The sequence below is a fragment of the Oreochromis niloticus genome, linkage group LG3, assembly GCF_001858045.2.
Source record: "Oreochromis niloticus isolate F11D_XX linkage group LG3, O_niloticus_UMD_NMBU, whole genome shotgun sequence".
In the NCBI taxonomy this organism is placed as follows: Eukaryota; Metazoa; Chordata; class Actinopteri; order Cichliformes; family Cichlidae; genus Oreochromis; species Oreochromis niloticus.
The window spans coordinates 10458149-10483194 of NC_031967.2; the positions used below are offsets into that span (position 1 = coordinate 10458149).

Sequence of the window (25046 nt, forward strand, 5' to 3'; positions counted from 1 at the left end):
GTTATGCTTCAATCAGCTGTTGCAAGTCACCAGGAATGATTAGTTTGAGCAGTATTGATAGAATAATGCACTTTAAGGTTTGTATAAAACTAGCTTTTTCAGACAATAAATATCCCCCACAGTGGTCTTAAATGTATGTTTCAGGTCTCTTCTGGATGATTGGCCTGTTTTGTTTTGACACTGATCGAACACAGCCGAGACTTTTCACTGGACCACTGCTTTACAGAGCCGCTAGCTAGAAATCTTGGAAATAGTTTTCCAGACTTTCAAAATCTGACAGCAGGCTTATGCATCTGCGGGCAGCAACAACCAGGCTGTAGGCTGTACACAGAAACACAGAAACACTATAAACATATCGCTGGTAAGCGGAGGGATAGTGAGAACAGGCAAGAAGATCATCGGAGCCTCTCTTCCCTCCATCACAGACACCTATCACACCCGCTGCATCCTGAAAGCCACCAGCGTTGCGGAGGACCCCACACACCCCTCACACACACTCTTCACCCTGCTGCCTTCTGCCAAGAGATACTGGAGCATTCAGGCCAGACTGCGAAAGTTTCTTTCCCCCAAGCCGTCAGACTCCTGAACACTCAGTTCCTGGACTGACACACACACACGCGTCACTACCAAGCACTTATCTGCACTCAAACACACATTTTCATACATTAAGCTACTTTTTGCACAATACTCAGTCTTTTGCACTGTCATTGTTGCACTTTTCTATTGCACTGTTGCGTCTGCATCGCTCTGTCTGGTGTTGCACTCTCTGTTTAGTTTTTTTGCAGTTTTTGCACACTTGGACTTTATGTAGTCCTGTGTTGATTTTCTGTTATATGTAGCACCATGATCTTGGAGGAACGCTGTCTCGCTTCACTGTGTACTGTACCACTTTCTTTCTTTATTATTAGCCACCAGGGGGAGACATTATTCAACGTTTCCATATGTCTGTTCCCCATGGCAAACATGAGCATGTCCAGAAATGTCACAAATAAAGCGCAGCATCGCAAACACACAGTCAGATGTAAGAAGCACACCTGACTGAACATCATCCCCAAGCTTAGAAAAGGTTAGAATTTGAATTTTTTAACGTCTAAACGTTATTTCCAGTGTTTAGCTGAAGCGTGTTTCATCAGCCGGTGGCACTGTAAGCTAACTATCTGTGATCACCAACAAATGTTTCAAGTCAAATCAAAATAATTCATCATAAAGAAGCATACTGAATCAGTGTGGATGAACCCAGCAGCAGGTTTCAGCAGAACAGCCTCAGACGCTTCTTTGGTTGAAGGTTGTAAAAGTCAGTGTCGCACAACAATCAATTTGGTTAAAGATTTGCTTCAATGGCAGTTTGATTTTTTTCTGAGTTGAAAAACAAACAGTGAAACGTCTTCCTGGTTTTTTTTTATTTATTTCTTTTAGTTTCTAATGACATAATCACCACACAGATCAATAACTAAGCGATCTTTAAAGCCACGTGTTGACACCTTAAACTTGAAGACAATGCAGTGTTTTAGGATTTTACAGTCAACAAAAATAAAATGTGTTAAAAATGTCTATGGCAGATTCAGATTTTGTGAAATTAGTACCAAAAAAAAGTGTATTATGTAGAAAATTCCTAGTCTTACTTGTCAAAAGTACATCTGAGCACAGTTAAATTATAGAATCAAACACCCTCCCGTTCGTTGGCTGTGTAAACAAACCCAACAGAAGCTCGCTCTGAATAAAAAACAGATACGTTTCTGTGGAGTCCACAGACTTAGATGTGACGCGGTGGGTGAGATGTGGGAAATGGGTAAATTCAGTAACAGCGCCTGACAGCGCTTCAGTGTTTCCAGTGTGTCCTGACACACACAGAGAGGCTCTGCATGCTTGTGCGTTCAGGTGACGAGGTGGCCGAGTGGTTAAGGCGATGGACTGCTAATCCATTGTGCTCTGCACGCATGGGTTCGAATCCCATCCTCGTCGAGTGGAGTTTTGGTTTTGTGGTGCTTTATACATACTGTTAATCCCAAAAACTAATATCTGTAAAACCTTCCACGTGTATTCTCAAAATGCTGTTCACTGAAATCCTTAAAACACTTCATTTAACCTTTTTCCACACCTGCTCCCACTATGTGCTTTTATAACCCCTCGCTCACACCCGTTCTCACTGAGGCCTTCCAGGACGGTTGAAAAATGGCTCAGTCTCTTCGGGCGTCACACCCGTCTCCCCGAAAAGGCTTCCAGTTGGTGCGGCTCCAATCAGCTTGGACCCTGAGCCCCGACGCCTCTGGATGATCACCAAAACCCCGATGATGACCCAGAAGAAGAAGTTGATCCACACAGCCGTCTGAGAAGGAAATAACATGACACGCAAGATGTACTGGAGGCTCTGATTTCAAATAGTCCTTCAGTTCTTTTTCATCAGCTGCTACAATATAAAGAAACCTCTTACATTTGACCTGATATGCTCACTTTGACTATGTATCTTTATTCATGGGTTTTTGTAGTGTTGCAGGACTCCAGTTCATAATAATGCTTATTTATGTTAAGCATTACAGAAACTGGCAATGTAGCTAGTATGTGTGGACCATGTGACTCCAGCCAAAAGTATAAAATAAATGAATGAGGTACCGACCTCAGCTTTGTGTAGACTGCTGTAGAACCTCTCTCCATCAAGTGGGCTGGCCCATTTTTCAGACTGGGCTTTTTCACAACTTTGCACACAGAAAAACACTGAGCATTAGACAGTTTAAAAGAAATCTGGGGTTATGATTTAATTCATGATGGATTTGTCTTATATGAATTTAGTCTTGATTATTGGTCACTGACTCTATGAACAAATAGAAAAACTGCAGGCAGTTTTGTCAGAGGAAGCAGTGGGAAGCTGCAGTTATAGCACATAAATAACATCAAAGTTAGTGGAGCTCAAAACAAGCAATTAAAAACTAACAACACGTCTTTGCTTCTCTTTTAAGTGCTCGCCCTTTCAGAGCATTACAGTGTAGCCAAGGATGAAAAACTGTGTGCTGATGACATTTTTAAAAGGAAAAAGGGCATCCTGAAGGAGAGACACAGGCCAAGAGTAAAATAATATGGCTTCATATAGAGAGAGCTCTAAGAGAAAGTGCGTGGGTAGTAAAGTGAAGCTTTGGAAAGGAGAAAAAGGGAAAAAAACCAGAAAGCACGCAAACACAAAGTGACGCTCACTACCTTTCAAATGTTATTTTCATTTTCATATGCAAGTGTTGATGAAAGCGTTTGGTCCTGTGCCAGGTGTGGATGAGTGTAGGTGTCACCTGGTAGTGTTGGGAACGTTTTTCGTGACAGACGAGCAGAGCGTGTCGCGCCCGATCTTCAACATGCAGCCCGTGACGAGCAGGAAGAACAGGAAAACGCCAGAGATGGCAATAATCACGTTCATCCACACATTCTCCCTGTGAAGGAGGAGAAAAAACAAACAAACAGATAAGAGCGTGAGAACAGCTCTGTGCTCTTTAAAGTGAGGCCAAACAGAAGAAGGATGTGTTGTTTCAACTTTTGGCCGAACGAGGACAGGATGTCAAACTACAAAATGCAAGCTAATGTGCGATTGTGTCACCATGCCGTAGCATGACCCATGCATTTCTGCTTCTCCGTATCAGCTCTGCAGCCTGTACCTTCAGATGAGACTCTGAGAGTAAAATCCTAATAAAACCGCTGTGCAGACCTCCTCAAAGGAACAGTTTTATTCTGTGCTTCATCGCTGTGGCGACACACGATTTCACTTTAAGTTCAGCTTCAGGAGCTACTTAAATGATGCCAGTTTATACCTCAGACTGAGAAAAATTCAATTTTTTTCCAAATGTATTTGTAGCTTCTTTTGCTTGTGTTGGCTACAGAGAACAATGTTTACATGTACACTTATTTTCCTGTGTAATAAATAAGTTTAAACTAAAAATCAGCCTAAAAGTGCACGCAGACATCTGTTAAATGACAGAGCAGGCCAGCATTTATGCAATATTTGAAGGAAAACATGGACGATAAAAATTGTTTTTAAACCCACACACACACTGCAACTCTGTGCTTTGTCATGAAAAACACACACACAGCATGTGGTCACCTTTTGAGTTCCCCTTCGCTGCAGAAAGTGTACACCCAGTACACAGACAGAGAGAAACACACCACTGCCACCATGATTGATATGGCCGACACAAAGTAACACAAAGAGGAGGATGTGGACGACTGGACTCCGATGAGCTTGGACGTGGCATTGTAGCTGACCGCTCCGTACAGCATACAGCGACCTCCGAAATTACCCTGAGGAAAAGAGAGACAGGGGTTAGGGGGGGGGTCACTAAAAGGCTTGAGTTCCGCTTCACTGTTTCAAGCGCTTTGCTGGATGTTACAATAAGCGAATCAACGGTTGCATCTGACTTCTATAAATGAGCAGCAGGGAGCCTAATTGGGCACGAGAAGCGTCTGGGTCACATGATGAGCAAAGCGTCCGAACTAGAGGTACAGTTAAAAACCTGCGCGCGCGCACGCACGTTCACAATTTCACGTGCATATCACGCATTTCCGAGCGTCTGTTAAGCTAACACAACGAACAGTTGTTGACACTTCGATAAAAGTTTGTGGTACATTTTTTGAGAAGTAACTTCTCCGATGTCTACAGTCCAAAAACATTAAAAATATGGATAAATTAGAGTTGAAAAGGCCTAAGGTAATGACACAGTGGGCAGGAACTGGACTGAAAGTGGAAGCGCGTGTCAGTTTTTTTAATCTCTCGCGCTGCTTTTAATTACCGTGTAACACCCAGAAAACTGCGCAGCTGTACTAAATCAATTATAGTAGCTTGAAAATATAAATTTGTAAACACTGTATGCTGAATTATGGTTAAAGGATTTTTCTTCAAAAAATTAAAAAATAAAATTAAGAAGTTTGTTTGTTTTTTGCTAAACTTTCTGGGATACACAAACGCAATACAAAGTACGTCCACCCGGAAGAGGACGGGTACAACAGTAACATATGGAGCGAGTTAGTAAAACTTAGAAAAGTCACCTGGACGATGGTGACAGACGCTGCGGTAACAATCCCACAGACAAAACAGGTGATGTAGAGACCCCATTCCAGCACCAGTAGCCCCGCTAACGCCATCATCCAGCAGCAGCTTAGTCCGCGTCTGCAGAGAAAAGAGCTGCCGTGAAGGTAGCAATAGCAAGGCAAACAACTTCCGGTTAGTTCCTTCACAATAAAATACCAAGCCTCCAGCAACCACGATTAGCAAATATTAAGAAGACAGTGAGTTGATTAAAAACAAAGCAAGGGAAAGTAATAAACGTGTCTAGGTTAGTCAATAAAAAATACACGAAAATGTTTTCCATTAAGATTAACACGTGTCAGCTGTTTGCTTAAATAGACTGTACTCTTATTCAACCGCAGACTGCCAGAACATTGTGGAAAAAATGAACCAAGAAATAAAGAAAGGTCTCATATACTTGTCATGACCTTGTCATACGTCTCAAAAACATAGTTTAAAATGTTTTATGCCTGACTTAACTTACCCGTGTGTGCTTCAGCTGGGTTATATTGTGGAGGTAAAACAGTTTGATTTCCGGTGATATTGTATCTTTTTTAATACCTTCACCCGCAGTCAAACAGTCCAAAGTGAAAATCGTACGTCCAAACTCCTTTCTCGATATGAGTTTGAGCAGCAATAGAAGTTTCCTCTGAGTTTCACCGCAGCGCGTGAATGCGTAAAAAATAGCTTACTTGTCACACGTGGACACTGCTTGTCATAAAGGCCCTAGATCGTTTCTCTTCGCTTAATCAGTTGGTTTCATCCGATGACCCAGAAAGATAAAGTGAAAGTCTGCTGCTGGACATATGTGTAATTCACTCATGTTAACGCCTATATTTACGCAATAATTCTTTTTGTTATGCGGAAGCAAATACTGCATATTTGTATTGTCTCAAACATGATGGTTCGAGTTAGACAAAGTCTGAGGTTCTCGAGGGTTAGGGGATATGAAATGCTAGAGTTAGACACAGTGTGTGTGTGTGTGTGTGTGTGGTGCTTCCTTCCCAGAATGCTTAATGAAACCTTGTGACTTTGTGTCCTGTGACCATGTCATTTTTATAGGGTATATGTCAAACATTTTAAGCCTGTCAGATTCACCTCTGCACTAATAATAAGCTTACTAATTCCTGACACATAGCCAGTGTTACATCATTCAAGGCTGACTAGAAATACCTAACTGTTTTCTGTAATAGCATGCCACACAATTTCTAATGATATGTCATTAGAAAGGAGCTTCAAAATTATGAATCAGCCCAGTTAGCTTTCAAAGGAATTGTTTATGTGATTTACACCACTGGGTTACAAAAGTAAGTAGAAAAACAAATGGTATGTTGCAGAAGGCAATGCAAGACAGAAGGTAATAAACTGATGAATGGATTAATAAATAGAAAGCAGAATGCTATACTGCAGCGAGGATTTTTCACAAATAATTCTTAAATGTGGACAAAGAAAGTCTTGCAAAGACCAAAATAATACTACTATGTTGAGAATGTAACTTCACTTAACTAGGTGACTGGACTCATTGTTGGAAAAAAAGGAGACATGCCAGTGTGAGTTTGTGTGTGTGTGCTGCTGTCTCAGGAGGCTAGACTAAGTGGTGGGCAGAGCCATCATAAAGTATTAGTGTCAGTGAGCATGTGAAGGTGTTTTTAGATTGAAGCCTTAATGCATCCTGGCACAAATGTTGGACCCCAGGACCCAAACACTAGAAAGCTTCCGTTTGTCTATGCGTGTATCCAAAAATCATCACACAAGCCTTGTATCTCTTTAATTCATGATAAGTTTAAACATCGAAATTCACCAAAGTCTGAACGAGGCACAGATCTACAGTAAAGAATACACTATGTACAATATAAAATAGAGGGACATAAAAGATTACAATGCAAAACGAAAATGTAGGAAACATGCACTTGATAACACGTCACGGATAGGTCGAGGCTGTCGGTCGACATTTTCTTGAAGAGAAACCCATCTTTCCTCGAGATAAAAGTCATGATATAGAGCGGAGAGAGTGAAAGTTTCCCCCTTTTGGAAAACAAATGTTGATATATACTGTATATAATTATATATACTTATTGTGCAAGTGAACTATTTAGATTAGCAACACTTTAAAAAGAATTCAAAAACATACGTAAATATATCAGCAATAAGAGCACATCAAGGAAAGAACAAAACATTAATTATACTGTTTTAAATTCAATATAATGTCCCTCTTGAAAGAACAGCTGTCTTGATTTGACTGCATGTACAAAAGCTTGATAATAATTTAATACTGACCAGAGAGATGAGAGGCATACACAAGCAGCAAAAAAAAAAACCCAAAACCCACCAACCAGATCGTGCCGTGAAACAAGATCAACTTCATTTTGAAAATCTTAATCTTTTGAACTTCGGATGAAACGTGACGGTATGATGTTGTTGGAGAGAAAATAAAAATAAAAGATAAAATCCTGATGGAGAAGCCCACACACAAGGCAGCGTTAAAAGGTCATTTCATGATGAACGCCCCCTGAGGGAGGGCAGCCCTGAAATGTTTGAGTGTGATTGTTAAGTACTGTTTGTGCGAGATTGTTAATCATCGCACAGCAATATTACTGCTTTATATTTAAAATGTTTAGCAGTGATTTTCCGAGTAGGAACACTGCTCATTGGTGATGAAGCCAGAGGAGCCGGTTACCTAATCTAAAAAGGTGATGCGCGCTCAGACTGCGGACTGTGTGTCAGAGCGAATTTGAAGCACGGACTTTTGGATGTACAGAACAGCATTCGTGCTCAGATTCGGACAACGCATCTCAAAACGATAGCTATCTCGTGGTAACGCACCATAGCCACCACAGCAGCTGTGCATTTTTCTGTGACGTTTCTAATAAAACAGTCGATTTCAACTCTGTGGGATTTCCAGTCATGTGTCGTCGCACTTTGTGAAATTTTCCCTCGTTACAATCATTGTGTTTGTAAGGACGGATGTAAAGGTTGTAATTTTTTTATGAGCATCCTAGAAAGTGGTTCTGGCCCTTAAACCAAACCAACTGGAGATAATTTATCTGAGCGTAACCACACCTCCAGTTCTCTGTCTATATGTGACCCCCCCCCCCCCATTGCAACTACAAGCTGTTTTCTTCACCTCATTAGTACAGCGGGATTTGCCCGGCCCACGGGTCACTGTCAGTCCCCTCTGAGGCCTCCTCCAAACCACAGCCTCAATTCATCCTCAAGCCATGTTCCATTATCTACCAGAAATGGTGTCAAACCTAAAATGAGGATGTGGTCCCAGCTAATGAAACAGCAACTGAAAAATGAGCAGGGAAAGCAGTGCTGAATTTGAACCCTAACCCTCTTCGATGAAACTGAAGCTTATGCCACCAACAGACCTGAAGCGTCTTAACATGTACGTTGGTGTTCTTGGAAACTGAAAGCTTTGCTATGTGATTGACTTTTGCGTCAATGTCCACACTAAAAAAAAAAGAGTCTATTTGTTTCCATGAACGTGAAGTCCAAAAATTGTATTTTGTGTCTATTTCACAAAACTACTGTGAGAGTGTGCTTTTAATAATAGCTTTAGATTTCATTCAAGCAACTGGCTGCTGAAGAATGTTTGGAGAAGGAATTCCTGCTCTGTCCATTTTAATTCAATGGTATGGTCACGTTCCTTGATAAGTGCGGTCACAAGACTGAAGGCTGAGGGTTTGCTGTTGAGCCTCCAAACCTGCCTGTCAGTATGAGAAAGTGTATGTGTTCCTCTGCAAGTCAGTCGAAATGCTGTAATAGTTCTAAATGATCTTTTGGATGGTTACATATCAGTTTGCGCTGCCTGAAATGTACCAGTTTCTGAATGATTTAATGCATGTAATGCCTTGTTTTAGTCAAATTATGTTTGAGCATGCATTTGTGCACATGGACCAGATAAAAGCTGTGCAATCATTAGCCAACTGGACAACCTGGCAGTCTGAATGCATCTGGTAGAGGACTGTCAAGTTTACAGATAATTTTGTATATTCCTTTCTTCCAGCAGGGGTCGCTGTCTCTCCCCGTCCAAATGGCTGAGTAAAACTCTCTCAGAGCCACTTCAGACACCTCGATGAACCTCTCTGGAACCTGCGCACAAAAATATGAATGTCAAGGAGGAAATGTTTATGAGGAAGTCTTCTGGAAGAGAAAAATCCATTTTCACTTTAGTTTAGCATCTGAATCTGTCAGTCACATATCTATCTACCTTATCTATAGGAACAAAGGGATTTAAGTGAATTTGAGGTTTTGATTGTCTCTGTACTTTCTGAAAATCTCATAAGCGTTGTTGAGCAGTGAATAGTTTTATAGCCTTCACAGGAAGAACATTACAATGCCTGTTATTATAATGTGCATTCAATGCACTCTCAGGTGTTTTCACTCACTTTGGTTGACTTTGATTGTCTCTGATTCTCCTGTTGGTCTGAACGCGTCTGTCAAAGCGGACAGCTTTATCACAGCATGTAGAGACTTCTCATTGATTATTGTTTATAAATGGACCTATTCTTTCGCCGCTATGACGGAAAACACGTTAGACGCGAACACGATCTATTCACAGCTGAACCGCACATAACTTTAAGCCGAGCTGAGGCTCAATCAAATAATAAACTCACAAAAATTTGTGTAGGTGAGAGTGACTTTTCAAACTCGAGCAACCTTGTGACTTTGTTTTTACGATCACAGAGGTGATTTTCAGCGCTGCCTGAACGTTTCCCGGGATACATTGTAGCCATAGTAGTTTTAGCGTTCTCAATACCTTTTTAAATCCAATGACGTCTGACAAATAACAGATCACCTTGGGTGATAAAATTAATCATCATCTGTAGAATTTGACACTGTGAACAAATTCAGTCAAAACTAATGTGCGATGATTGTTTTATGATAGTGTGTGTCCTTCAGCGGGTCAGTGAGATATAACAGTGCTTCATTTTCTTTTTCTTTTTCATGCACGACCTCATACAAGTAAAATTCTTTCTCTGCTCACTAAAGGTAATAGCACATTACATGAAATAACAACCCCAAGCTCCAGTGCTTTTCATTTCAGCGGTGTAGCATCTTTTTAGTGCATATCTTCATCTTTATGTTATACATGATTTATTGAGTTTTATTTCCTCATTAGACTTATCGGCTGCTCGGAGCTTACCAATTAATATCGGATCAGGACTTCATTCAGAGCAGCAGCCATATCTGGCAGTTTACTGACCTCTGAAGAACAAAACAGCTTGAGTCCTCCAATATCCTACAGCCATCCTCACCTGGTTTGCACTTAATGGGACTTTTATTTGATTTTCAATAAGAACGGCTCAGTACACGCATTAAATGTTTTTAAGAACTGTTTGCTCAAGAAGGTCAAACAGCTCAGATCACATGATCTCAACTCAAAGGACCACTGAGCTTAAGAAAATCAGCAATGGCTTGCGTTAGGCATGTATGTGAACCTTGAAAAGCACTCCAGGTGACAATCTATAAAAGATATCAAAAACAGAGTGCAAGTTATCCTTCAATACATGACCCAAGACCGTGACACTGTAGACAGCACTTTAACTTGATAGGTATTTTCTTTTAAACACAGGAGCACTGCATAAAGATCCATAATCCATTAGCGCTGTACTTAGGGCTGAGCAGTATTCACATCCCCACACAAGGACTGAGTCCAGTCGTACAACCGGTAGGCTGAAAGCTGTAACTAGAGCGTCTCCTCACCTGGTAGATGTTGCTTTTATTGTAGTGCATGTTCAGTATGCGGTAAAGCTCCGTATCACGTCCCACTCGCAGCTGACTCTCTCGGCTAATGCGAGGCGCACCATCCCTGTGTTACAGAGACAAACGAACTCATTTAAATACGCTCACAATAAAAAACCAGAGAAGAGAACCATGTATAATTTACATAACTGATATTCAGCTTCAGTTTGTTTTTGACTTTTTTGCAGTCATGTTTTATGCCCATTGCTATTTGTTTTACTCGCTACCATCATGAGTTCACATCAACATGGCCACAGTGTCTAAACACCTGAGCACACACAGGCAAGAGCTGGTTATAAAAAAATCTACATTTTTATCAATAAGCCTTTCCGATCTCTTAAAAGCGATATAAAAAATGCAGACAACTATTTCTCAGCTGCAGTGGTTTGTTTGATTATAGCAGAACTGAATATCTGTCATGGAGGAAACCATGATGCTTCATGCGGTTCCAAAGTCAATCATGTGATGTGTGATTCTCTATTTCTAAAAAAGTTATATATGATTTCTGATGTATAAATCAGACTTTACTTCAGCTCATCTAACAGGGACAACATGTTCATGCTCATAAGGCCCACTGAAACAATGAAAGTATTGCAAATAAAATGAGTTTGACATGAACCAGTGCCAACCCAAACCAACCGGGTGAGAGCCTCGCGGACAGCCTGGCGTGCAAAGCGCTCCATCTGGATGTAGAAGAACTCTCTGAAGTTACTGAACCATTTAATCATCTGGGAGGTCACACAGCGATTAAACTAGACCATGGATGACAGGACAGGAAGTGAGCAGGTGAGGAGCAAGAGAAGAGTGCTTTTTTAAACACTTAAAATGATATGCTAAATTAACCTGACTTGAGCTAACTTAATTGAACTTTGTTTGTTATGTCAAATTACATTCAAAAGACACTGTATCCCCCCCTTTTCCCCCCTTAGTGGTCATTAATGAATATGACCTAATCTAATGTTTTCTGTTGACACAGACTCCAAGATGAGAAATAATCTCTGCAACTCCACACTATTTATGCTTCTAAATCACTGTAAGCTTGCAGATTATATTAGATAATACCACCTTATTAAGAGATACTAAAAAATAGCATTTGTTTTATTCATTGAAACATTTCACTTGTTAGTCATATTCAGAGATAGGCACTTTCTTGGAGAAGTAGTTGTAACCAGTAAGCTAGTTAATATTATCATTATTTCAGTAAATGGGGTAACTGCAATCTAATTTCCAGTATGTTGGAAACCTGATTGAAATATGCAAGCAATAATATCTGGGATGCAGTCGGCAATATTTGACAGTTTCGGCGTCTGCGCGTGGCCGGTTAGCTCAGTTGGTTAGAGCGTGGTGCTAATAACGCCAAGGTCGCGGGTTCGATCCCCGTACGGGCCATATATGTTTTCAAGCAGTTGAGCACCTTCAAGCAGTCACTTTTCGCTTTATTTGCAGAAGAAAATCTTATTAAAATGAAATGAAAAGCACCTCGAGTTTTAACACCCGACATGTCCAACTGTGACGTCAGCTTTTTCTAACTATTTATCCACCAAATTTCCAAAAATAACTCGTGGGCTGAGCAACTCTGGACTTGGTCCACTAACACCTGCCGCGACATGGCCGGTTAGCTCAGTTGGTTAGAACGTGGTGCTAATAACGCCAAGGTCGCGGGTTCGATCCCCGTACGGGCCAGATCTGAATTTTGTGACGCACCAACCACTACATATGTAAAATATGTATAAGACACTGTATCCTGACACATGCTAGCACTTTGATATTATTTCAGAGTAAATGTTATATGGACTTTGCTGTATCTGTTAGTAGAGAGTTAATAAAAGAAAACTGTGATAATAAATCAAATCACACAGTAATATGGGTACATTGGCTACAAGATTCAAGCACTATTTACATGTTAGACCATCAGCAGTGAGCAGTTTTTTAACTTCCTTTTTTTGCTGATAACAGCCTCTCTATTATCACTGAAGATTGTATTATATCTGAATACTTGGAATGCACAAATGTCCTGGTTTTCCCCAGTATATCACTGGTTAATTAGGTGATTTAAGTGATGGCCTTACAATAGTTACAGTCTTACAGTCACTTTAATTTTCTTTAGAAGATTGTTCAAACTGTATTTGTTTAGGCTACAGTATGTCTCAAAACTCACTCAAGGACTACTCATTTCCTTCTTTTTACATTCTGACAAACTCCTAAAAGACATCACAACTATAACACAACTGATTTTATGTAGTAATGAAAGATTTTAATAAAATAAAGATTCTTCAACGCAGCAGCATTTGCATACTTTTGGGGGATTCATGTTATCTGAAGCAGCGCTGCATCATTTCAAATCAAGATCCTGAAAATGTGCCTCATTGTCTTGTTAAAAACAAACAATGTAGCTACGAAGTGCAAACCAAACGCTCGTTAAGTGCTGTCTTCAATTATGAATGAATTGCTAACAGCGTAATCTGAAAACCCCACGTGTGGTATCCAATACTACAGCAGCCAAACTAGCCTAACTGGCATTGCATAGTTGTGACGTCTTCCATATTGTTCTAACAATGTGGAAAATTGTCAGTGAAAAAAATCTTAAGTGAGCAGGTGTGTCCAAACGTAACAAATTTCATGTAAAACGCAGTGGCTGATATACTGCCGTGTGACTTTGAGGTGTGTTAAAAAATAACCACTTTGAAGTGAAATTGTCGTTCCAGGCCTGAGCTGGTGTACACACACCTTGACATCAGGGAAATACGTCTTGAGCGTGTTGGAGCTGGGATAGCGAGTGTAGAAGAACATGAGCTTGGCTTTCTTCAGATGGCAGGGTGACAAGCCCTCCTGGGTGTACATATGAGGTGAGTTAAGGAGATACATGTTTAAACACACACACACACACACACACACAAAGCTCTCATCCTCATTCTTTCAAGCACACTGACAAAAGGATATCCCCCCAGCAGTCAGGTAGAGCTCTCCTCCATCCATCCCTCCTCCTCGCATGCCCCCGTCTCCCCTCATCACTCGCTCCCTCTCTCTCCCCCCGTGCGCGTGGCGTGCAAGTGACGGGTCCAGGTGGCCGAGCAAGGGGAGCGGGGGGAAGGAGGGGTGAGACGACGGGTGGGAAGAGAACTCCAAGAAAGGGTCAGAGTTCAGGTAGTCTTTGCGGGATGACGGGAGGTGGGGGAGCTGAGGGTGGTGGAGTGAGCGGGAGAAAAGCTGCTGCATTGAGTAGTGGAGCAAGGGGAGAGGGAGAGGAGGGGCGGAGGCGGGGGAGGAGGGGAGGCGCAGGGAAAGAAGAGGAGGAAGAAGAGGAGGAGGTTGAAGACGGGTGGAAAGAGGAGGAGGAGGGATCCTTGGGCTGAGAGGCTGGAGGCAAGAGGGGAGGGTGAGAAAGGGGAGGAGGACGAGGCAAGGAAGGGTGGTGCAGGGAGAGGTTTGGGTGAGAGGGATTGAGGTGAGTGGGGAGAGGTGGGCCGAGGAGTGGGTAGGCCTTTCGCGTGTCAGGTGACCTTTGAAGAGTCAGTGGCATCGCTAGATCGGACGGTTCAGTCCGACGGGGTGGTCGGGGGGGCAGGGCGCTCCCGTTGCTCATCTTGTGGAGCTGCTTCTCTCTTTCTCCGTCCTGCCCTCTTGTTTTGTCCTCCTTATCGCTCATTGTTTCTTCTCTTCTTCCTCTCGTTAACAGCCCCATCCACACTGCCTTCTCCTTCCCTCCGTCACTTCCCGGATCAGATGGGAGAAAAGAGATGGCAGCGGGAGGAGAGGAAGGAGCGTAATCGGTCATCTCGGTGTAAAGGCGGAGAACTCGGTCGATGACCCGGGCCACAGCGCTGCCCAACTCCAGCTTCAGCGCCGCGGCAAACTTCTGCCCTCCCTCCTCACTCTCGTCATCTATCCCGCCATCCCAGTCTCCTCTGACCAAACCTCCGCAGTCCAGCCACAACCCTGATCCTTCCATCACACCCTCCAAGTGCAACCCTCCTCCTCCTCTTCCTCTCTCCATCCTTCTTTCTCGGTCTTTTTGCAGCTCCTCTTTCCGTTTGTGGAAGCTGTCGAAAGGGGACTCGGAAAGCAGGGAAAATGATTCCTTTTCCATCTCTCCGCCATCAATGTCTTCCTCATCGTACATCCCTTCTGTCATGTCCTCCTCCTCTATTAGCCCTACATCCTCTTCTCTTCCATCAACTCCACCGCTGCTTCCGTTTCTGCGCTTCCTTTTCTTCTCGTCCTCGGCCATGTGCTTTTCCCCAAAAGCTCTCCACACTTTCTCCTGCAAAGCCTGCAGTCTCTCCCTTGCCTCCTCCAGCTGTTCTTTCAGCTCTTCCCTTTCCCTTCTCCTCCCTTCCCTCCCTCCTTGTTTGCCTCCCTCATCTGCCTCTCCATCCCTCTGTCGGCTCTCCAGCTTCATCCTCTTCACTTTCAGGATGTCTTGATTCCATTCGGCTGCGAGGGCTGCGTCATTGTGCCTCTTCTTAACCCCGAGCAAGTCGTCCTTTCCCTCTATTGCCCCCTCATCTCCCCCTTCCATTCTTTGCTCCACGTGTCCATCCCTCTCTCCTTCATCTTCCTCCACATTTCTGTCCTCCAGGTGTCTGTGTGTGCTCAGGCTTGTGTTCAGCAGCCCTCCGATCCTCCTGGGGCCTCCACCTGGCTGGAGGAGATGGTGGATCAATGGAAAGCCGGGGGGTCTAAAGGCAGGAGTAAGGCGGCCAGCATTAGCCTGAGGATGGATTCCAGCAAGATCTGTGGAGTTGAGAGTTGGAGCAAATGTACGTATCTGGGGAGCAGAATCATCAAAAAGATCTGTGGGTGAATCCATGGCTGTAGAGAGGCAGAAGGGACACAAAGAGACACAATAAGGATTATTATTGCTGCCAAAACGAAACAGTTTTTAATCAGAGTATAGCATTACATCAGTCAACCTTGTTGGATAATGATATTGATTATAGTGGAAATAATAAGATAAGCACCAAAACAGGAATGGTTTTACAGGTGGAAGTCACTGACATGTTTCCCTTCTTATCTTTTCTGATTGTTTTTCCACTAGTTTTGCATTTGGCTAGTGTCAGTGTGACTGCTGGTAGCATGAGGTGATACCTAAACCCTACAGAGGTTGCACGGGCAGTCCAACTCCTCCAGAATGGCGTATCAATACCTCCCATTGCCAGGAGATTTGCTGTGTCTCCCAGCACCATATCAAGAGTATTTAGGAAATTCCAGGAGACAGGCAGTTACTCTAGAAGAGCTGGACAGGGCCCTAGAAGGTCTTTAACCCATCTGCAGGACCGGTATCTGCTCCTTTGTGCAAGGAGGACAAAGATGAGGACTATGAGTACTGCAAGAACTACAAAATGACCTCCAGCAGGCCACTGGTGTGAAGCTCTCTGACCACACAATCAGAAACAGACATCATGAGGGTGACCTGAGGGTCTGACATCCTGTAGTGGGCCCTGTGCTCGCTGCCTGGCAGCTTGGAGCTCAATCGTCATTTCCTATAGAATACCAGAATTAGCAGGACGCCCTGTGCTTTTCACAGATGAGAGCAGATTCACCCTGAGTGTAGGTAATAGATGTGAAAGGGTCTGAAAAGCCGTGGGGAACATTATGCTGCCTGTAACATCATTCAGCATGACGAGTTTGGTGGTGGGTCAGTGATGCTCTGGAGAGGCATATCAATGGAGGGATGCAAAGACCTCTGCAGTCTAGGCAACAGCACCCTGACTGCCATTAGGTATGGGGATAAATCCCTGGATCCACTCTCAGACCGTAAACTGGTGCAGGCGGTCCTGCTTTCTCCTGGTACACGACAATACACAGCCTCATGTCAGAAAAATATGCAGGCAGTTCCTGAAGATTGAAGAAATGGAAAGCACTAACTGGCTCCCACACTCACCTGACCTAAATCCAACTGTCCAGGAGCTCAGTGATGCCCTGGTGCAGATCTAGTAGGAGATCCCCCAGGACACCATCCGTTTTCTTACTAGGAGCATGCCCTGACATTCTCAGGCATGCATACAAGCACATGGGGGCCATACAAATGAATTCAGGCCTCCGTAGGTTGATCATTTTCACTTACGTCAAACATGGCATCATTCACTTCTAACACATTACCCAGTCGATAACAGTATAGATATACAGCATGATTGTTTTTGAGCACAACTGTGCTGCTGGTGGGGTGTAGTTTCTGGGCTCAGTCACAAGAGGGAGAGTTGAAGCAGTGTGTTTGGGGGAGTAGTGCCTGATGAAGAGAGCAGCAAACCTGTTGGGCATGTCTAATTAACCTCTCCTCTGACAGTAAATGTGGGGCCGGAGACGAGAAAACACGAAACTGTTAACAGAGAGAGCCAAAGATTGAGTATAAAAAAGTGTGTGAATAAAACCGTGTATAAAAACACACCTTTCTCGCCCGTCCTTACTGGGGACCCTGTCACCAAAATTTTACTGTATAAAGAAGAAACAGGTCTTACTAAAATGGTTTGTAGGGCTTTTTTATGTGGATTATCTGCTCTGGTTGCTTTTAATTTTTTTCCAATGTCATTTTTAGTTCCATTCAATTCTAGCGCACTGCAGTAAGGGCAAACATCTCAGAGGCAGTTTTGGTTGCATAAATATCTGCTAGATAGCACTAAGGAAAATATTTCTGTTTATCTGTGACTACACTTGGTTGACAATGAATGAGTGCCCATCACAACGATATGGCTGGAACATTACCTGGACAGCAAAACAGGTCACAATCATTTTCACTTTAATAGCAAAAACTAAACGTTCACTGTGGCAGTGTTAAAGAGAGTCAATTTAGCTAGAAAGCACAGAAAAGATCAGATTCAACAGTTATTCAGCTGGGTTGATATTTACATCAGTGAAGGAAGCGACATCCTGTGGCACCAACTAAGACCTAATGGAAGGGTTAACATCTGGCTCATGATCTTTGTCACATATCGCCCTCCTCTCTTCAGGCTGTCCTTCCTGTTGTGCTTGAACGTGTGTTGTCTTAGACAGTGAAAGTATCAAAGAAAAATATATGCGAGAAAAGTGAGGAAGATAAATGCACATAGATGTGGATCACGCACAATAACAGAAGTTTGGAAAAAAAAAATACAAAACATTTTATGGTGGAAAATTTAGGTGCTTATTACACTCCTAGGCTAATGCTATACGGCTTCCCTACAATTCCTGGAAAAGGTTGTAAAGCAGAGAGCAGTGAATGCCAGGCTTATAAACGGCAGTACATCTCACTGTTTAATCAAGATCAAAAACACACATCCCAGTTCCTATTTTATATCACTGTGTAACCTCATTTCTGCCCCGATACCCCTTTTCCTTCCTCTCCATTCCTCTCTCATCCTCTCTTCCTCCTCTCTCTGTTATCAGTTCAGGCAGCTTGTTAAGCACTGTTTGATCAGAGTGTTTACCGTCAAACACACACATGAACACACAGACACACACACACGCACTTTTGCACAAAAGCAAAAGAGGCTTGAGAGAGGGCTAACAATGGTCAATGGTCCTTGTGGAGTGAAATAGAGTGAGAGCAGCATGTATGTAGTGTGTGTGCATATGCAAGTGTGTGTGTGTGTCTGTGTGTCTATGTGTGCATGAACAGTAGTCCTACTTAGCTTTGATAACACCGCTAATCCACTTCAGATGGATACACTACAGCTCACTGAACAGATGTAAGGACAGGACAGATGTAAGGACTGACAGAGGTACAGGAAAATACAGAAAATATGAACACACACACACACAAGGATGCACAAACGCAAACACACACATCACAAAAAACAATAGGTAGACAAAATAGATAGATAGATAGATAGATAGATAGATAGATAGATAGCAAATCGCTGGTGAAACATGAAGAGAATAATCCTCCTATAAATAGCTAAATATCAATTATTCAAATGCCCTCTCCTCTCTACTATAATACAGCCCAGATGGCAAGCCAACCAATGGGCTTATAACAGGGACAGATTAGCTTTTCAAAGCCAGTGCAAGCTGCACAAAATATGAGCAATGACTATGAAAGCCATTAACCACTAGATTAGGCTTAAGAATGGTGCTCTTGGACTGCCGGAGCTGTCACTGGGTAAACTGACAAGAGCGAAAACACACATGAAACAAAGCACAGATAACGCACTGGTATTATATGATCCATGTCAGTATGTTATATTGCAAAATTACATTCAAAAAGTTCATTTTCTAACATTCGAAAATAATAACACATTGGTTACTAAAATGTTCTTAGTGCTGGGTTGCAATCATACTTGTCGAATGAAATGTCTTTTTAATTAGCGTATTTTTAAGCAGAGCTTAAAGGCTGGATAAATGTAACTATGGATTTATAGCATACAAAATCAAAAATATAAGCTAAGGACTTTTTTTTATGTTATAAATTATTTGGGTCAGTCATTTTTCGGGGCCATTTCGTTTCCCCCTTCACATAGGTTACATTCTATCTATCTATTTGTGGCGTAATTATATCACTTTGAATAATTAATAGAGTGTTTAAAGCCTCCGCGTGGCAACATCTGCCGGTTGTGGCACGCGAATCTGCTTTGGCCATTCTGACGCACGAGCGGTCAGTTTGTGCGGGTGCGCGCGCGCCCGTTGTGCGTCCTGTGACTAATTGGCAGCGGTGGACTAATGTCGCAGTATGAAAGAAAATATAAACAGAGCGAGAGAGAGGCGAGCAGCTCGAGCAGACGCTGACCTTCGTAGCTTTTTAAACGCCGTAAAATGTCAAATATGTAAGGCAGAGGTTTGAAGTTTAAAATGAACTTACTCTCAGTCACAGAGAAGAGCTCCAGCGGTTCCCCGAAGCCTTCCACCACCAGCGGCCGTTTCTGTGCGCTCTGTCTCGGTTGGTTGTCTCCTGCTGTCACCGGACGGGCCTTGGACATCGGTGCGGGCAGACAGGAACCAGTTAGCAGGAGGATTCCTGCTTTTTCCCGCTTCCCTCTTCTCTGGATTTGTTCCGTAACTCTCTCAGTTTTCCCTCACTCGTCAAACGCCTCCTCTTTACTCTAGTTGTGTCACTGTGCAGGTTTTTCCTCCCTCGCCAATCCATCTATCTCTGGCTGGCATCAACCTCACGCGCTGCACCCGGTGTGGAGTGGCGCGCGGTGGGCGGGCGAGCGGGCTCGAGAGCTGTCCACTTGACAGTCCGGTCCCTCCCATGTTGGCAAGACCCCCAGTATACACACAAACACACACACATGCACGCACTGTGCTGTATTAAATCGCCGATTCATTTGAAATTAATTGGCTTTTATATAATTCACGCAGCAGTTTATGACAGAAGGCTACTTATCCACAGACGAGCCCATAAACATGTTAAGGGGAAATTACTCTGACCAAAAACCGAGAAGCATTTTTTCAGTTTGTGTTAGAGTAGTGATGCCACAGACCTCCAACAGCACATTCTCTGCACTGCATAGGTTTTATTTACCGCCGACTGTCAGTCATTAACAGTTTTATCTGACCACAGGAATCTGTCTGTGAGATCCAGCACCCCTGGGCATAAAGACAAACACAGCAGAGTATCTAAAGACTCTCTGTCTAAATGTATTCATTTTTAACATGTGGCAGCTTTAATCTGATTTTACACAAATTATGTGAATTTAACAGAGTAAATGTGGATTTATAGGATGCCTTTAAAATGCATAGGTATAATATTTGGAAGCAACGGTGCAAAGGTACCCATGTTCAGTGGACCACAATGGTCCTTTTTTACAGATGTCCTTGCTCTGCTTCAGCTTGCCTGCTTTAATCAACAGACACTCTGATAGCAGTGCAACATTTTGCTTTAACTTCAGCAGCACTTAGTAACCTGTTGCTGGGAATGTCACCCACCCAAACCCACCACTAAACTGTTCACAGGCTCTCCCCGTGAGACCAGGGGCCGCTTTCAGTCTGCAATTTTTGTGTGTTAATTTTTAATTTTTTTTTTCCACGTATCCCGAGAATCACCTAAATCACGCCCCCCCCTCCCCCTTCCCCCAACACCTCTGCCTCATCCCATCTTTTCCTTTCTCTACTTCTGATTAAAACTGGTTATGCACTGAGTGAAAGGTCGCAGTTGTTATGGAAACAAGGCTTGTAACAAAAGCTGGACACATGGGTGCATTGGGAGAGAAAGAGGGGAGAAAGATGGAGAGAAAAAGAGGGAGACGTATCTGAATAAACATAAACGCGCGGAGAGGAGGAGAGGGCAGGAAAGAGAGGTAGGGAGAGGTCTGAATAAATAAAAACATATGCAGAGGGAGGAGGAACGAGAGATGGCGAGGTCATGAAATAATGGCTCCATCTGCAATAATAAATAACAAAAGATAATGCTGGGTTTTTGTCATTCTAGGAAGGCGTTTGAGGAACAAAGGTGTGTGTGTGTGCTGTGAATGTGCGTCCGTGTGTGTGTGTGTGTGTGTGTGTGTTTGGACAGAGTGGGAGAATGCAATTGATAGATAATACATGGATCTGGTGCACAAGCTGGAGAATACTAAAAAGCACAAATTGTTCACAGAAAAGCGTACCAAAAAGCCTAAAATTGTGTGTCTGTCTGTGTGTGAGTGCCTGAACGTCATCTCTCTGAGGGCTCATATTATGTTAACCACTTAGACTAACATCAAACACTCTCTCTCACTCTCTCTTACACACACACACACACACACACACACACACACACATACTCCGGTAGGAGCGTGAAGGTGCCAGCCATATAAATAGGATATCCCAGAGCGAGAGATAAAAAGGAGAAGAGATTGACAGAGAGAGAGGGATAGAGATTATATATTCAAAGGGGAGAAAGAAAGTGGTGAAAAAAAGGATGGTGGGGGGGAAAGAGTGAGAGAAACGGAGAGGGCAAGAGCAGGAGGGGGTGAGGATAGATAGATACGAAAAGATCAATAAATGGCATAAAGTGTATGTTCATTGATTTAGTCGGAGTGAAAGAGTGATGGCGGGGAGAGACGAAATTAGAGGACAGAAAATGCTGGGAGCAGAGAGGAGGGCAGCGAGTGGGTGGCGAAGGGAGAAATAGATATAAAAATCTAATTAAAGCTGCATTAATCGATACTTTCATGTCAACAGTGGGTCAGATGAGTATTTTCAGTGCAAGAGAAAACCAATCATAGTGACAAAGTAGCAGAAAGTGATCACCCAACGCTGCGGCTGCCCTCAGCTCTGCGCTGTCCTTTAGCCACTTTTAGCCAGTTGTTTTGGTTATCGGGCTCTAAAACATGTTTCTGGCAAGAACGGGGAGTTTAAATAAAAGCGTTATGATAAACCTCCTGCTCAGCATCTCCTCAGCTTAGCAACTATAGGTTGAGAAGACCCTGGAGGATTTTGCAAGCACAAGTCAAAATATTTTCTGAACTAGTCCAAAAAGAGAAAAAGCAGCTTACATAAATCAGATAGTCAAACTCAAAAAAGCCAAATTAGTGCGAGAAAAAAAATCAGCATTACTGCATTGTAGTCCAGTACCAATCAAAAGTTTGAACACATCCATTCATTCAGGGGTTTCTATTTACTGTCTTTTTTCTGCTTTTTGGAACAAAATGTCATCAGAACAATGAAACAACACACAGGAAACTATGATGACTCCCCAAAAAATGTCTAAAGCAAAGCAACATATGTTTAACATTTCTGATTTTTCAAAAAGTGTTCACCCTTTGCTTTGATATAAACTTTTCAAAGTCTTTGCTTCCTCTAAATCTGCTTCATAGGATGTCACTTGGAAGCTTTTTAAAAGAGTCCCCACATATGCTGACCACTAGCTGCCTGCCTGCCTTTAATTCATTCTGCAGTGCCCTAACACACTACGTCAAGTTCAGCCTGGACGACTGTGGAGCCCAGTTGTCCAATGCAGTTCAGTTCTATTTATACAGAATCTTAAACTATCTATCTATCTATCTATCTATCTATCTATCTATCTATCTTGGCGACAGTAGGGAAGAAAAACTCCCTTTTAACAGGTGGGCGAGCAGATATTGCAGAACTCAATATCGCTCCTTCTTCACCTTTAAAAAGCCTCAAGGTGCAAATTGGATCATTCTCCTGTTAATAACATCAGACAATGTTCCAGCTAACTGGCTGGTAACTCCACTGAATGCATTTTCCACAGCAAAGGTAACACTGGGACTTTGTTTCCTGCGGGGCTGTCCTCATGAGAGACGTTTCATTGTAGCGTTTGATGTTTTTCGGTGCTGCGGTGTGTGTGCGACATGCTTTAAAGTCTGCTCTTTTGACTGGGTTGCTTGGTTTTCATAGATTACACCTATTTTCGATAGTTTCTCTAAACCTAAGCGAGCACACATACTAGACTGAATCCTACATTTCCCATAATGCAACTCAATGACATATTTCAATTAAACCCTTCCTGGACGTCCATGCCTTTTTTGCAGTCTGGAGGTCAGGCTTTTGGCTCCACTGATGACCATGTCAGTGAAAAGTGATCAGGTACGTTCATTTTCCTTCTTGCAGAGAAACAGAAACAGTTATCACCAGGTGTTATGTGATTCATCAGGATGAAGAAAACTGAATTTTCTGTCTAAAATTGGTGGAGTTATGCTCAAATGTTGAAACTCCTCCTGCACGGTTTTGGTGATAACGCTTTGTCTGACGTTCAGGCTCTGGGTCAAATTGAAAGAGACACAGAGGCTGTTAACATATGTCAAGACAGGCAGAAACAGAAAGAGAGACAGACAGGCTGGAAAGGATCATGAGGGTGAAGCAGACAGACAGAAAGAGCACAAATGTTTGTGCGTGCATGTGTGTGTGAGAGAGAGAGGGAGACAGAGAGGCAGAAGTGTACTCAAATAGCTGAGGGCAAGGTGACAGAGAGAAACGAATGGACAGAGGAATAACAAGCTCACAGAGGGGGGTTAGTGTGTATGTGTGTGTTAGGGAACAAGAGAGAAAAAGGAAGACACAGAGGGCGGAAGGGAAGAGCAATAGAGGAAGTTGAGAGAGCAAAAATAAAAACAGTCAGAGAAAGTGTGTGTGCGTCATGTGTGTGTGTGTGTGTATAGACACCCGAAGGTGTCACAGTGTGCAGTTTGGCTTGATGATGACCCACTGGGCATGTAGGTCATAACGGTTTGTCTCTCAGAGGCATGACTGTATGCCTGCATGCATCCATTAGTGTGAGCCAGTGCGAGAGAGTGTGTGTAAATAGAAACTCTGCAGACACACACACACACACACACATGCAAAGTGGGTCTCTTAGAGTGCGCTTAAGAGTGTGTTTGGTCAGGGGTTGGAGAAGCAGTTTTTCTAGCCGCTAGGACTCAAAAAGATACTTAAACATACACACTCATGTCACCCACACATGCTGCAAATCCAGAATGGGTACACACACACACACACGCATATACACGCAGAGCTGCCCTTTATGTCATACATGCACACGTAATGTACCATGTATGGCACTAAATTATGCACAAATACACACAGGCACACACCGACACACACATCTCTTTCTTTTGATCTCTCGTGATAACGCACACACACGCACAGGGGGAAGCTATTATGCTCTCAGGCTGGAGTGTTTTGATGGTATAATTGCAGTGACCAGTGAGGAGAAAGAGACGGAGTGAGGGATGGGGATGGAGGGAGAGAGAGAGAGAAAAAAGAGGAGAGTGCTGACACTCTCAGCATGCTAATGTTGTGAGGCTCTACCCCCCCCTTCTGATTTCAAACCTCCCACCCTCCCTCCATCTCTTTGTCTCTCCATCTTCCTATCTCACATCCTCTACATTTCACAGGTGGAGCACTAGAACGAGGGGGAGATGGAGAGAGAGGTAGAGAGGTGGAGAGATGAGAGGAAAAGAGGGATGTATAACAGGATGGAGCAATGTTATCTCTTGCTTTCTCTCGCCATCCCTCCATCCACTTCAAGCTCACTACAATGGTCAAAACAAAGCATGCAAAAAGAAAAAAGAAAAAGAAAAAAGAGGAGGTATGGTGGAGGGGAGGAAAATAGAGGAAGAGGGAGGGTCCTTTTTTCCCATCCCTTTAACAATGGAGGGATGATCTCTGCTTATCCTCTAATCTCATCCTTTCCTTTTTCCCCTCTCCTCCGTCCTTTCTGTCATGTCTCACACTCTGCAACCCCTCGATGTGGTGGGAGAAAGGGTAGCCTTTTCCTCTCGTTGGCCTCCCTTTTTTTTGTCGCCTCTCCATCTGTTTGTCCTTCCAGCGCTCACTCAATCCCTCTCTCCTCTCCAGAGAAAGGATTCTGGTGCTGGCTGTGATCTTTTTTTCTCTTTTCCAT

At 43.1% G+C, this 25046-nt stretch overlaps 2 protein-coding genes and 3 non-coding genes across 5 annotated transcripts; 3 read left to right on the plus strand and 2 right to left on the minus strand.

Annotated features, from left to right (window-relative positions):
- Positions 1-1385: 1385 nt before the first annotated feature.
- tmem179ba (transmembrane protein 179Ba) lies at positions 1386-5799 on the minus strand. The gene is made up of 6 exons (XM_013275856.3): positions 5523-5799; positions 5020-5140; positions 4079-4275; positions 3276-3413; positions 2615-2693; positions 1386-2326 (listed from the first exon to the last, which is right to left on the minus strand). The coding sequence occupies exons 2-6, from the start codon at positions 5116-5118 to the stop codon at positions 2144-2146; spliced, it is 696 nt and encodes a 231-aa protein (XP_013131310.1). The 5' UTR covers positions 5119-5140; positions 5523-5799; the 3' UTR covers positions 1386-2143.
- Positions 1881-1962, plus strand: trnas-gcu (transfer RNA serine (anticodon GCU)). The gene has a single exon. It is a non-coding gene; the product is annotated as a tRNA-Ser (tRNA).
- Positions 5800-6791: 992 nt separating the features above from the next.
- Positions 6792-19920, minus strand: prox3 (prospero homeobox 3). Its single transcript, XM_005468073.4, is given in 7 exon segments — positions 6792-9133; positions 10748-10853; positions 11426-11538; positions 13514-13621; positions 13727-14084; positions 14086-15598; positions 19560-19920. Coding segments are annotated over 7 exon segments (2490 nt in total). The 5' UTR covers positions 19678-19920; the 3' UTR covers positions 6792-8959.
- Positions 12102-12175, plus strand: trnai-aau (transfer RNA isoleucine (anticodon AAU)). The gene has a single exon. It is a non-coding gene; the product is annotated as a tRNA-Ile (tRNA).
- On the plus strand, positions 12396-12469 carry trnai-aau (transfer RNA isoleucine (anticodon AAU)). Its single transcript has one exon. It is a non-coding gene; the product is annotated as a tRNA-Ile (tRNA).
- Positions 19921-25046: the final 5126 nt, after the last annotated feature.

Excerpts from the sequence above, each read along its gene's own strand:
- tmem179ba (XM_013275856.3), bottom strand. The coding sequence starts at position 5,118 with ATGATGGCGTTAGCGGGGCTACTGGTGCTGGAATGGGGTCTCTACATC. Across the intron at positions 4,276-5,019 it reads CGTCTGTCACCATCGTCCAG|GGTAATTTCGGAGGTCGCTG; the intron begins GTGACTTTTCTA and ends TCTTTTCCTCAG. Across the intron at positions 3,414-4,078 it reads AGCGAAGGGGAACTCAAAAG|GGAGAATGTGTGGATGAACG; the intron begins GTGACCACATGC and ends CCTCCTTCACAG.